At 58.8% G+C, this 12,211-nt stretch overlaps 4 protein-coding genes across 4 annotated transcripts; 1 reads left to right on the forward strand and 3 right to left on the reverse strand.

The window, feature by feature from the left end:
* Positions 1–591: 591 nt before the first annotated feature.
* BJ171DRAFT_565745 (WD40-repeat-containing domain protein) lies at positions 592–4,578 on the reverse strand. Its single transcript, XM_053113367.1, has 2 exons — positions 2,771–4,578; positions 592–2,561 (listed from the first exon to the last, which is right to left on the reverse strand). Exons 1-2 carry the CDS (start codon positions 4,385–4,387, stop codon positions 690–692), a joined length of 3,489 nt encoding a protein of 1,162 aa, XP_052970110.1. The 5' UTR covers positions 4,388–4,578; the 3' UTR covers positions 592–689.
* Positions 4,579–6,934: 2,356 nt separating this feature from the next.
* Positions 6,935–7,860, reverse strand: BJ171DRAFT_472306 (uncharacterized protein; the record flags this gene model as incomplete). Its single annotated transcript, XM_053108650.1, has 4 exons — positions 6,935–7,304; positions 7,380–7,585; positions 7,675–7,763; positions 7,851–7,860. The coding sequence occupies 4 exons, from the start codon at positions 7,858–7,860 to the stop codon at positions 6,935–6,937; spliced, it is 675 nt and encodes a 224-aa protein (XP_052970111.1).
* A 1,360-nt stretch (positions 7,861–9,220) lies between these two features.
* On the forward strand, positions 9,221–9,877 carry BJ171DRAFT_396104 (uncharacterized protein; the record flags this gene model as incomplete). Its single annotated transcript, XM_053107179.1, has 1 exon — positions 9,221–9,877. A coding segment is annotated over one exon (657 nt), but the record flags the coding sequence as incomplete, so codon positions are not given.
* Positions 9,878–10,520: 643 nt separating this feature from the next.
* Positions 10,521–12,197, reverse strand: BJ171DRAFT_492431 (uncharacterized protein). Its single transcript, XM_053109820.1, has 2 exons — positions 11,516–12,197; positions 10,521–11,375 (listed from the first exon to the last, which is right to left on the reverse strand). Exons 1-2 carry the CDS (start codon positions 12,135–12,137, stop codon positions 10,672–10,674), a joined length of 1,326 nt encoding a protein of 441 aa, XP_052970113.1. The 5' UTR covers positions 12,138–12,197; the 3' UTR covers positions 10,521–10,671.
* Between the last annotated feature and the right edge of the window lie 14 nt (positions 12,198–12,211).

A 12,211-nucleotide genomic window follows, 5' to 3' on the forward strand; every position in this document is an offset into this window, starting at 1 on the left:
TGCATCAGGAGGATGGCGAGCAGAACGGACCAATGCAAAATTGGTTGATCGCCCGTGTCTCATGTCCAGGTGCCTGCTGTCCTTGTTGCCCATCACGCCGCTTTCCGACAGCCATGGCCCTTGGGCGGCTGGGGTGCCCTGCAGGCCGGAAATACGGCAAGGCCGATGTGTCGCTGCGACTCATTGTGATGTCATCCCGGCAAGGCCCCCGTCCCAACAATCAGATGCTGTGTTCGCGAGCCTGGTGTCCCCGTCCTGTGCAGCCTTCGTTTCGGATGCACTTCGGCCGGGGGCATGCAAATGAAGTGCCCTGGCGTGGTTCGCAGATCTCGGCGCAGACCTCGGGTGCATCGGCGACGACGACACTGCACCGGCTGCATCGGCAAGGACAGATCCGCTCGGCCCGCATTGCACTCCTGCCAGCGGCATGCATCGCAGGACAGCACAGCACAGGATCCCATGGCCAATGCAATAATGCATTCGCGAGGTCCTGCGATCTCTGATCGCATTCGGCATTTCCGGCTGATCCCCCGCACCCACATCTTTGCCTCTGCATCCTCGCACTCATATCCCTCGCCCCTCGTTCCGTCGTTCCTCTGGGCATGTCTTTGCCAGTATATTTGACCACACGGGCACGCAGATACACATGCGATCCAGAATCAACGACTCGCCGTCGCATGTCCTTCGACCTACTGGATTGCGCATGCGCTCTTGGCCTGCTCCAGCTTGGCGGCTGCAAGGGGATGGCCTTGCTCTGCGGCTCTCTTGAACCAGCCGAGGGCCTGTGTTGGATCCTTCTCGGCCTGCTGGACATCTTCGAGGAGCAGCACTCCAAGCGAGTACTGGGCCTCAGCGTGGTCTTGGCTGGCAGCCTTTTGATACCACTCGAGTGCCGAGTGGATGCTCCGATTGGTGCCGATGCCAAACTCGAAGCAGCGGGCGAGATAGTACTGTCCATTCCGGTTTCCGTCCGCTGCGAGTTGCTCGGCGAGCTTGTGGAGAGCATCTCTTGCAGGGACGTTGCCGCCGTCGACCGCAATCTCATAGCTCTGCAGCGCCAGATCGTCGTTGCGGGCCGTGCCCACGCCGTTGGCATAGCATCGTCCGACCCAGTACTGGGCATCCATCTGCAGCCCCTCTGCGGCCTTCTTGTACAGATCGAATGCTTGCCTATGGTCTTGTTCGACATCCTGTTCTTGGTGGTAGCAGTGACCGAGATACAGCATGGCATCGACATTGCCGTCCTCAACAGCTTGTTCAAATTCTTCCACAGCTCGTGCCCCGTCTCGATCGACTCCGCAGCCTTTGAGATGGCAGTATCCGAGGTAGAATCGAGCTTCGGCAACTCCGCGATTGCTCAGATCCGAGGCGAGCTGGAAGAGCGGCTCGCGCGACAGCTCCGTCTGATCTTGGCAAGCCGAGGCATCGACTACTTGACTCTCATCGGCGTCCGTGCCCTCAAGCAGAGCAAAGTCCATGTCTCCGGGCTCGTCGCTGTCGTCGAAAGGATGGAGCTCCTCGTCGGCCTTCCAGTAGTACCTGGCTGCGAGTAGCGCATCTGCAGCTGTTCCGAACCCGTGCTGGTGGCAGGCCGCCAGATAATACTGGCTCGTTGGCTGTGCATCCAGGGCCAGCTGCGTCGACAAATCAAACAGCCCCCTCTGGGCCTCGTCGTCGAACTGTCTTGCGGCCTTGAGATACAGAGCCAGCGCCCGGTCGGTGTTTCTCTCGGTGCCGTATCCGTGCTCATAGCACGCGGCGAGCTGTCGCTGTCCATGGGGATCTTGCGTCTCTGCCAGCACCCTGGCGAGTTTGAAGAGCGCCTTCTGTGCAGCGGCCGAGTAGCGGTCTGCTGCATCGCGATAGAGTCTCATTGCCGAGTCCGAGTCAGCGACGGTGTCGATGCCGCGTTCGTGGCAGTAGCCCTCAAGATAGGTGCCAAGCAGATTGCCGCTGCTGGAGCAGCGCCTCGATAGCTCAAAGAGCAGAGCTTTGGCTTCGTCATGATCGGCCGTAGCTGCCGACTTGCACCAGCGGAGGGCCTGTTCGAGGTCGGCTTCGATGCCACTGCCGCGCTCGTAGCAACGAGCGAGATGGAAGCTTGCCTCGTGGTGAAGTCGTTCGGCAGCACGGCGATACCACACAACGGCTGCCGTGGGATCCAGAGGTGTACCGAGCCCCGCTTCATGGTACTTGCCCACACTGAACTGGGCATCGACGTGGCCGCGGCGAGCCGCCTTGAGCATCCACTTGTAGGCCTCGGCTGCATTTTGAGACACTCCCACGCCGTCCTCGAAGCACAGCGCGAGTTGGTACTGGGCGCCTGCATGTTCCTTCACGGCCGCATCCGAGAAATGGTTGACGGCCTGAGATAGATCAAGATCCGTTCCAATCGCGCGTCGGTAGCAGAGACCGAGATGGTACTGCCCATCAGTCGAGCCGTTCCTGGTGGCTTTGGTGTAAAAGTCAAAGGCACGCCGGGCATGGACGGGCGAGTTCGCAGCGGCAGCATTGAAGTGTCCCACGATCAGCTCAGAGGCACCGCCGGTTGTGTGCAGGGGCTGTTACCAACACGACGCGGTGTGTGGAATGATTGTGAGCATGGAATGTTGGAATGTAACGATGAGGACGGGGACAACAGCGTCAGAAACCTTCGCCTCGTCAAGATGCAGCACAGCAGAGTCCTTCGACATATCCACAAGCGAAACCGCCGATCGTCTGAGCGCCTTATCGGCCGATTTCGGCCAGATCCTCGCGCATGCACACTCACATGAATCACAATCGGAAACTGCGGCGCATTTGGGGTCCACATTCGCAGAGCGTCGACTGCCTCGGGCATGCGGCTGTCCCAGGCAAACAGCGCATGCGGCATTTTGAAGGAGCGGCTGCCGCACTGAACCCACTGCTTTGCCATTGCATTCCCGACGAGTCTCCACGGCTCTGGCTCGGATTTCTTTGCTGTCGCAGGGGCCTGACTCTGTGCCGTGCGATCGGATTTCACAAACTGCTCGTTCTTCAGGATCCACACGAGATTCTCGTCGTAGTAGCCGCTCGAGAACAGCCGGCGGCCATCCGGGGAGAAAGATAGTCCCCGAATGACGTTTTTGTGGCCCGTCAGGGTTTGCAGCAGGTCTCCGGTTCCGGCGCTCCATAGCTTGATGGTTTTGTCGTCGGCCCCAGACACCACCAGCAGCGAGTCGGGTGAGATGGCGAGGGCGTGGATGGCACCGGTATGGTCGTCGAGGATATGCTTGGGCCGGCCGCTGGCAATGTCGTAGACCTGGATGGTATGGTCGCCGAATCCAGCCGCCATGACTCTCCCTTCGCGGGAAACTGCAATCGCGCCGAGCTCTTCGGGCTGATTCTCGAATACGAACCGGGGCTGTCCCGTCAAGGCGTCCCACACGGTGATTGTTCTGTCGCTTGAGCCGGAGACAATCACGCCACCGTCGACAGAGATGGCTGTGTGTGTGATGCCTTGCTTGCTATCGTTGGCACTCTCTGTTGTCTTGGCATCGATCGTGCTGTCCCAGACTTGGACCGTATAGTCCCACGATCCAGATACGATGAGCTGTCCGTCGGCGGAAAACGCCACGGCTTCGATGCTGTTGGTGTGTCCGGCGAGGGTGCGCTTCAGCCGGCCCGTGGACATATCCCAGACCTTGATCATCTTATCCCACGACCCCGATATGATTGTGCTGCTATCGGGAGACACAGCAACAGAGCAGATGTTCCAGGTATGAGCCTCGAGCTTGTGCCGAACCGCCCCAGAGGAGGCGTCCCAGATCATGATGGTCATGTCGGTCGAGCCGGAGACGATGGCGGCGCCGTCGGGCGAGACAGCGACGGAGCTGACGCTCTGGGTGTGCCCCTTGAGTTTCTTTATGACTCGGTCGGTCGCAACCTCCCAGATCCGCACCGTTTTGTCGTCGGATCCAGATACGATCCTAGTACCGTCGGGAGAAAAGACAGCGGCGAGAACGGCACTCTCGTGGCCAATGAGGACCTTCATCGACTCCCCCGAGGCCGTATTCCATACCTTGATGGTTTTGTCACTCGAGCCCGACAGGATCAAGCGACCGTCATGCGAGCACGCAACCGAGCAAATTGCGTCAGTGTGACCCTCGAGCGTCAGCTTCATCTGACCCGTAATGGCATCCCATATCTTGATGGTGTTGTCGCTCGACCCCGACACAGCCGTCCTGTTGTCGGGCAAGATCGCGACGCTGTTGATGACACCCGAGTGGCCGGTGAGGGTCTGCTTCAGCTGCCCGGTGATCGCGTCCCAGACCATGACCGATTCGTCGCTCGAGCCCGAGAGAATGATTCTGCCGTTGGACGAGATGGCAATCGAGTTGACGACCTTTGTATGTGCGTTCATTTCCATGATGCGAGGATTCCAGTTGGGCGAGGGGCCGGAAGTCACCAGGAATGGAATGCTGCCCTCGAGCTGCGAGGCATATGTCTGATAGATTGCCGTTTCCTTCGGTGTGAATGCATACCCCGAGTTGTACACCTGGGGAGCACTCTTGATGATCGGATCGGCAAACTCGCGGATGAATCGATACGTGTCTGACACCAAGGCCTTGGTTGTTTCATCGACGAGGGCAGGCGGTGCCTTGGCGATCACTCCGCGTAGAGTGGCCAGCTGCTCGACGATCGGCTTGATGACCCGCACTAGAGATCCACACTCGAGCCAGAAGAATACGTGGCTCGACATGAACCGAGTCAGCAGGGCGGGCTTTGCGTTGGCGTTGATGGGGCTGCTGTCGCTAGCAGTTCGGTGGGTGCCGGCAACAGGGCCGCTGAAGCCAGGTCCAATGAGTCTGCGCGACTGGTACTGGGTCCACACCTGCCGAAGGGGACTCGACGTCTTGGCTGCCTCCTCCAGACACCATGTAAAGTGCGTGGCCCAGTGGGCGACGCTGTATCGGAGCGAGGGTGTGATCTTGGCGGCAACTTTGTCCTCGATTTCAGCAGCCTTGTCGTGGAACTCACGAATATTGCAGATGTTAATCACGGGCTCATGAGAGAGGATCACTTCGAGACATCCCTTGGCAAGCGTCATGTGAAATTCACTCGGGACATGGAAGGGCTCGCCCCGGGTGTCTTTGCCGCGCAGGTAGTCGGCCACCGACTTGTGGTTGAATTTGACCTCGGTGTCGTCGGTGCATCCGTTGGAGCCTGGATCAAGAACGAGGAAGAGACTTGCAATACATTCATGGATGATGTTCAGGGCCGTGTCAAGACTGCGGTCGGCAAAGAGGAGCTCGGCAATCATCGTGGGTGTCAGGATAGACTGGGCCGTGGCGATCGCCGAGATCACAGTCAAAAGGTCGGACGGGTGGCACGACTGCGAGTACATCTTGGCAAAGGTCTTTTGGTACAGTCCTTTGAGATCGACGGATAAGGCATTGACCTCCTGGATCATCTCCAGGGTCAGTTGCTTGCCTCGAGCCTCGTACTCGAGCGTGTTGAGAAGGAGGTTGATCCACACAAAGGTCTTGGATCGCTCGTCCGTGCTGGGCTTGCTAGCCCCGGCGACCTCGGCAGCTCCGGAAACACCATTGGCTCTGTTGATCTCATCGATGGCGGTGGCCTCGGTATCTTCGATATAGTCATCAAACTCGATGGTATCGGCAATCTCGAAGGTGTCGCCATGGCCTTCGGGAGGGCGCAGGAGCAGCTCGACAGCCTGGTTTCTGTCCGTATCCGAGAGACTTGGATGCTTGGAGAGCCTGTGCTTGATATAGACCTTTAGATCCGAGATGTTCTCCTCGCTCGATGGCTCAATCGGCTTGGTCGGCACGCCCTTGAAGGCCTCGCTGAGATCGACCTCGGGCCGCGACGTCAGCAGCAGCCTTATGTTGGCTTCGTCCTTCAGCTGAGCGAGTCGCCATGCCAGGAGCGATAGAATTTCGTCTCGGGGATGGCACTCGTCCAGTCCATCGACTACCACGACGATCGCGCCCTTGGGCCGGTACTGGCCAAGCTCAATGAGCGGGTCCTCGATCGTGGTCTTGAACAGTTCCGGGATGCTCATATTGTCAAGGTCCTCCTTGGTGATGGGCCTTGGATTCTGCGACTTGGTCGTGGTGGCAAGTAGACGGCGCCCGATTGGAGCATACCATCGACACAGGCCGTACGCAATCGTGGTCAGAAGGATGCGGGGATTGTTCTTGCGGGTATCGTTGTACTTTAGAAAAAGCGATGTCACCAGTTGATCCTTGCCCAGGAGGATGCTGGCGATCTGGGCAGCAGCAACAGACTTGCCGACACCGGCAATGGCCTTGACCCACAGCACCCTCTCTTTGTGGTCGCCGTTGACCCAGTCGATGGTTTGATCAAACAACCACACTCGTGTACCCTTTACATAGAGACTCTCGAGGGCTTTCTTGTCCTGGTCAAAGTCGATGGGATCGAGGAGAGCACGGAGCTGCGAGTCTTCGTCGGCGGCGAGAAAAATCCGGCCACGGACGTCATACTGTGACTCTTCGCTCGATGCTATCTCGACTCTTGAGACTTGCTGTAGAATCTGTGGGGCGAGTCTGGTCAGTGCCTCCCCATTAACGGCCGACGGAGCCTGGATCCTGAGAATCTCGTCCATGATCTGTCTGATCGTCATGGGCGGATCAATCTCGCCCGTTCTCGAAGGGCTGGCTGTGTGGCAGTGAATCTCTGTCGGAAAGTCTTCGAGATTGGGAAAGTAGTGCCAGTGATGGCTTGGATTGTTCGCGTCCCGGGACCAGAGAAGAATTGGCAACACGGTAACAGGGCGTTTGCTTCCGTAAGACTCGCGGAGACGCATCAGGGCCAGTTCAATCTGTTGACGACGTCGCCCGGGATGGATCGAGTAAGTGTATAAATCCCCGGTCGCGGGATATTGGCATGTCGAAATATCAGAGTGGCAAAAGGGCAGGACGGGCATATAGGCTTATGGAATGCTGCAAGCCCGGGTCTCGGTCCGGCTGTGCAAACAAAAATGTAGCCAGAGGATGCATGCACTCGCCTCGAGGAATTGGTTGTCGGGCTTCTTGTGGGCCTCCTTGGTTCGCTGAAGACCGTTCTCGGACAAGAGCAGGACAATCACTTGCGAGTTAACGAGCCCGTTGCGGAACCCTTGCTCCCAGCTCTTGCCATCGATCAAGCAGCGCTTGTCAAGGTAGGTGTGGATCAAGCGACCGCCGGCGTACTTGAGGACGGGCAAGGATAGACATTGGCAGTCTTGATCATCCTCATTCTTGACAACACTGAGGGTGGAGTGCAGCTCGGTTGCCGCTTCGGACTCGCTGGCCACACGGTAGCTGGGGAGGATTGAAGCAGGGGAATCAGCTTAAAACGAGCCAAGGACAGGGCCACGAGAACGAGAGCGAGAGTACCTGATAAATATATGGTGGGTCTTGAACCCGGCCGCGCATTTCCAGTCGGGGATCACCCAGGGGCTATTACACTTGTGCTCGCCGGTAGCTGTGCCAGGCGGGGTGCAAGTTGCATTTGCGTGTTTGTTGTGGGCTTTGCGGACCCTCTCGATGGCTGAGTCGTCCAGGCCGATGGCCTTGAGTCGATCGTCAGGGAGACCCAGAAGCTGGGGCCGGACCGTCGTCAGCGATGGCAGCAGCAGCGCAAACAGAGAACAGGGAACAGAGAGCAGAGATCGTAGAAGCGACAACCCACCGATTCGATTGTCCGGATGCCCGCTTGTTGCAGCAGCGGACGGTACTGACTGAGGTCATACCGGTCCAAGCGAGCGTCGAGGCTCGGGTCTGCTCCGACAGAGCCAATGTCAGAACAGCGCGTCCATCAAGTGGTGGCCCTGGGCGATGCGCCATGGGCGACGCTTGCGAACCCACCTTGTTCCATGATGCCAGCTACGTATGCTGCACCGGCGCTTGTTGGTCGGCTTGTTTGCTGATCGCGGCTGATGTTGGGCTCAAGGTGGTCTGGCCCAGACTCGCTCGCGCAGGGGGCGTCGTCTCCTGGCGGGCTGGTGGCCCTGAAAGGAAACAGCACGCGTCTGGCGGGTCGATCCTGGATCGAGCGGATCGAGCCGGCGCCGTGCCATTGGCTGGCGGCGGTGATACGTGTGACACGGAGTGGCTGTGCAACCGCCGGTTTGTTGGGTCGACGATTGCGGTGCGGTGCAATTGGAGTGCAATTGGAGTGCAATTGGAGTGCGATGGATTGAATTGAATGCGATCCGGTGGAATGAAATGCCATCGGGTGCAGGACAACGTGATGCGATGTGGCGAGATGCGATGCAATGCAGTGCTTGCCCTGGTGTTGGAATCAACCTCAGCAACAACCTCAGCAACAACTCAGTAACAACCTCAGTAACAACCTCAGTATCAACCTCAGTAACAACCTCAGTATCAACACAGGTATCAACACAGGTATCACAGGTATCAGCATTTGCACCCCAGTTGCTGGTCCTGGCCGGACGACTCGGCAGATAACATCAACCCAGCTGAGCGTATCTCGCGGCCGCCTTTCTATTTCTGGCCCGCTCCAAATACACCTTCCTTCTTGCCCCCCGCTCGCACACGACAGCCGCCCCGCGGTCGTGCCAAACACAGACCGGCGCTGCCGTTCATGGCCATAAATACCTGTGCCCTCCCGTCTGTCTTTCCATCGACCCATCTTGCTCGTCTTTCCAGCGACCGTCTGGATCGACTCTCCATCGACCGGCCTGCCGCTCTACAACCTGCTCGGGCCCTCCATCGACTCCTCCCACCGCTCTGGACAGCACCCCTTCGCAACCCCTTCCGCCCCTCTCTACCGCCGCCGCTGCTGCTGCTGACCGACCCGCCTGTCCGTTTGTCCAGCAATCTCAATCAGCCCAGCATGGTTGCATCTTCCAGAGCATCGTCGTCTCCCAGAGCTGCATCGTCCTCCTCTCCATCCTCCAGACGCACCTTGGCTGTGTCGACGCTGTCGGCCTCGCCCCGGACGCCCAGATCCTCCTCCGTCTCCTCCATCTCCTCCATCTCCTCCATCTCCTCCATCTCCTCCAGCCCGGTGTCGTCGTCGTTCCGCTACCAGTCCGCCGTCCAGACAGCCCGGCAAGCCCGTCTCGGCAACGCCGTACTCGCTTGGCGCTGCGACCAAGAAGCCCTGGGCCAGACCATCTCCAAAAGCCTCCTCCAAGTCTGCCGTTGGCTCGGTGACCAAGGTCCGCCAGACCGTCGTCCTGCCCAAGAAACCCGCTACAGTCCCCGTCTTTCCAAACGAGATCTTTCTTGCAGTCCTCGAGTTCCTGCCCAATGAGCGTCTCTTGGTCCTGCGCTGCATCTCCAAACGCTTCCAGGCCCTCGTCGACCTGATCCTGGCCTACCGTCTCGAGCGCAATCTGATTGACCTCAAGCTTCGTCGGGGCTTGGCCCAGAACCGCTATACCCAGAGCGAGGTCTCCAAGCGCCCGCATCTGCGGCACTACGGCACCTTTCTTCGCAACGTCAACCCGCACAGCATCATCGAGGCCTCGTGGTACACCATGCCGCCTGCCGAGCTCAAGACCATCTGCGAGTGCCTCGTTATCCTGAAGGAGGGCACCGCCCCCGACAACGAGGACCTCACCTCGGTGTCCTGGACAACCACCAAGCGAATCATGGGCCGGTATTCCTTCAAGGCCTGGCTCACCAACATCCGCCTCAACGTCAACCACATTGCCTTTGAGAACGTCAAGCGGGTCGAGCGCATCATCATGCTTGACCCCAACATCACCTACGAGCGGGTCCGCGGTGTCTCCACCACGGGCTACAACCTGCTCATCATCGTCGCCGCCTGTCTCCAGTATTGCTCCATCGCCAAGGATCTCAAGGACCTCGAGAAGGTCATCCAGCGCCTCGATCTCTCGATCGAAAATGCCCGCAGCTTCCTGCGCTGCCTCTACAAGGACAAGCAGCCGAGCTTGGAGTTGCCGCGCTGCGACTCGGCTGCCACGATCGTCGCTCTGGAGGAATCGCAGTAAGCCCAACCATTCGGCCACAAACCATGCCCTTTCAACACCCGTCGAAGCATCGTCATGGTGCTGCCGTGCTGGTGCTGGTGCTGCTCTGCCGATGACTTTGGAGGGATATCACCGCGGCCGAGTTGTTTCTCATGCAGACACTTCCGCGGGAACTGCTGCTGCGTAAGCTCATAGCCAACATCACATCCGAGCCGCTCCCACTTCTCCAAGCCCTCCCATACACCCCTCTCGATCCAGCCCACCCCACTCCTTCCACTGGTCGATCGACCGAATCTCTTTTCGATCCGGTTCTCCGGAACTGCTCCTGCGCAAGTCAATGCGCCACCTTTAAAGTGTCGTTTTCGCCTGTCCGTACCTTTGTATCTATCCATGCCACTGTCGCCCATCTCTAATATGACCGTTCCTGCGTCGGAACATGGTCTCGCCCTCCTCTCGTTTTCATCAGTTTATTCATTCCATCATGATCCTTTCTCTCTCTCCCTTTTCTCCCCTTCCTCTCCTTTTTTTGGTTGATCATCATCTGTCGTCCTCGGTCGGCGACAAGTTCCAATACACCCATTCATATTGAGTGCAGCTTCCTCTCTCGAGGCAACCACGCCAATATATTGTCGATTTTGGACAGCTCCGTCTCAAATGCGGGCATATGACTTTGATAGCGCCGCTGGTGCGATGGCCAGGATAGGTCTTCTCCCCGTTGTCGCCGTTCAGCCCCAGTGAAGCGCCAGCAGCCATCCCGCAAGAATGCCGCCGACATGGCCACCCAGGTCCACATGGCCCTGCTGCACCACAGCATCCCAAAAGATCTGTGCCAAGAGGAAGCCCATCGACTCTTCCTCGCCGAGAGGACTGGCGTGAAATGCCAGCAGAAAGGTTTCCAGGGCCAGGACACATCCGCTGGCTCCGAGAGAGCAGCTCACCGAGCGCGAATATCCTGCTGTCTGATGTCGCAGATGCGTTCGGTAAATCCAGCTGCCGAGCGACGAGAGCACGCAAGCCGCCAGGAACAGGACCCCGAACCGGGACTCGCCGACCATGGAATACACCACCGGGGCGACGTAGACGAACCCGCGCATGTTGTTTGCGAGATGGAATACGTTGCGGTGACTGTAGTTGGACGTCAGCCAGGTGTGCAGGCTGAACGAGTTGGGCGGCGCCGGCACCTGATGGGTAAAGTGGGCCCTCATCCAGGCCTCTGGGCAGAGCTGCCACATGGCAAAGACGACCAAGTTGACCGCCAGGATAACATCGAGGAGTCCGATCCGGCGCAGAAGCGCTGGAATCCATTCGCTTGGAAACCGGATGCGCTCCAGGGCTGCCGAGATCGGCCGGAAGGCATGGATTCGCCATTGGCACCGTGAGCCATGATAGCTCGGCAAGCAAGCACACAAACTGTCCCAGAGTCGGAAGCCTGAGATATTTCCCCGAGGATGTCCGGGGTGGCCGAGAATCAGTTGCTGGTTAGCAGAAGCCTGGGCGACTGATCTGCAGATGCGAGGGGGGGGGGCAGCCAAGCAATCCATCAATATCAGAGCCCTCATCAAGCCTCACCGTTGTAATAGCAGAAGCTTGACATGACATGCACGTCCTGCGGCATCCATTCCACAGACCAGTCCCAGGGCGCCTCGACCGATAAATCGCCCATGCTGAAGGATTCCGGGATCGGGATCCAAAAGCCTAGCAGCCCGAGATACCATCGGGCATCGGTTGCGATCCAGTCGGGCCTGCTGCCGGGATTCGTCAGTTGCTCATCGTCGCCATCGGACGAAGCCAGCCCCAGACGGCCCAGGAATGACGACCAGTGACCCCGCAGGGTATGGAGGGAAGCGATGCGTCTGGTTCGGTAGACGATGCCGACAGCAAAGACACCGTAGTCTTGATAGTCGGTGTGGATGTGGGTCGGCTCGGTCGAGGGCAGCGTCCAGCCGCCGAAGCGCTCCCGCAGCCCGCCGATAAAGTCGAATCCGAGGGCACTGAGATGGGCCTGCATCTCGTCCAGGGATGGGTCTTGGTTCAGAATGCTGGGCTCTGGGCTCTCCTGCGCCTTTTCAGCCAAGGAGGATGGCGACGGCGTCGTAATGTAGGCTACAGCCAGCAGCCCAACGATCAGCAACACGATGTGTCGCCAGGTCCATGCGGGCCGATGGGCAGCTGGAGTTGAGGGGACTGGCATCGGAGGCCACAGTCGGTCCGGTGGTATGGAGTGGGGAGCGATGTGGGCGATCAGATCAATGCAAACCTGGCCAG

This window comes from Polychytrium aggregatum (assembly GCF_025602895.1).
Source record: "Polychytrium aggregatum strain JEL109 chromosome Unknown BJ171scaffold_6, whole genome shotgun sequence".
NCBI classification, from domain to species: domain Eukaryota; kingdom Fungi; phylum Chytridiomycota; class Chytridiomycetes; order Polychytriales; genus Polychytrium; species Polychytrium aggregatum.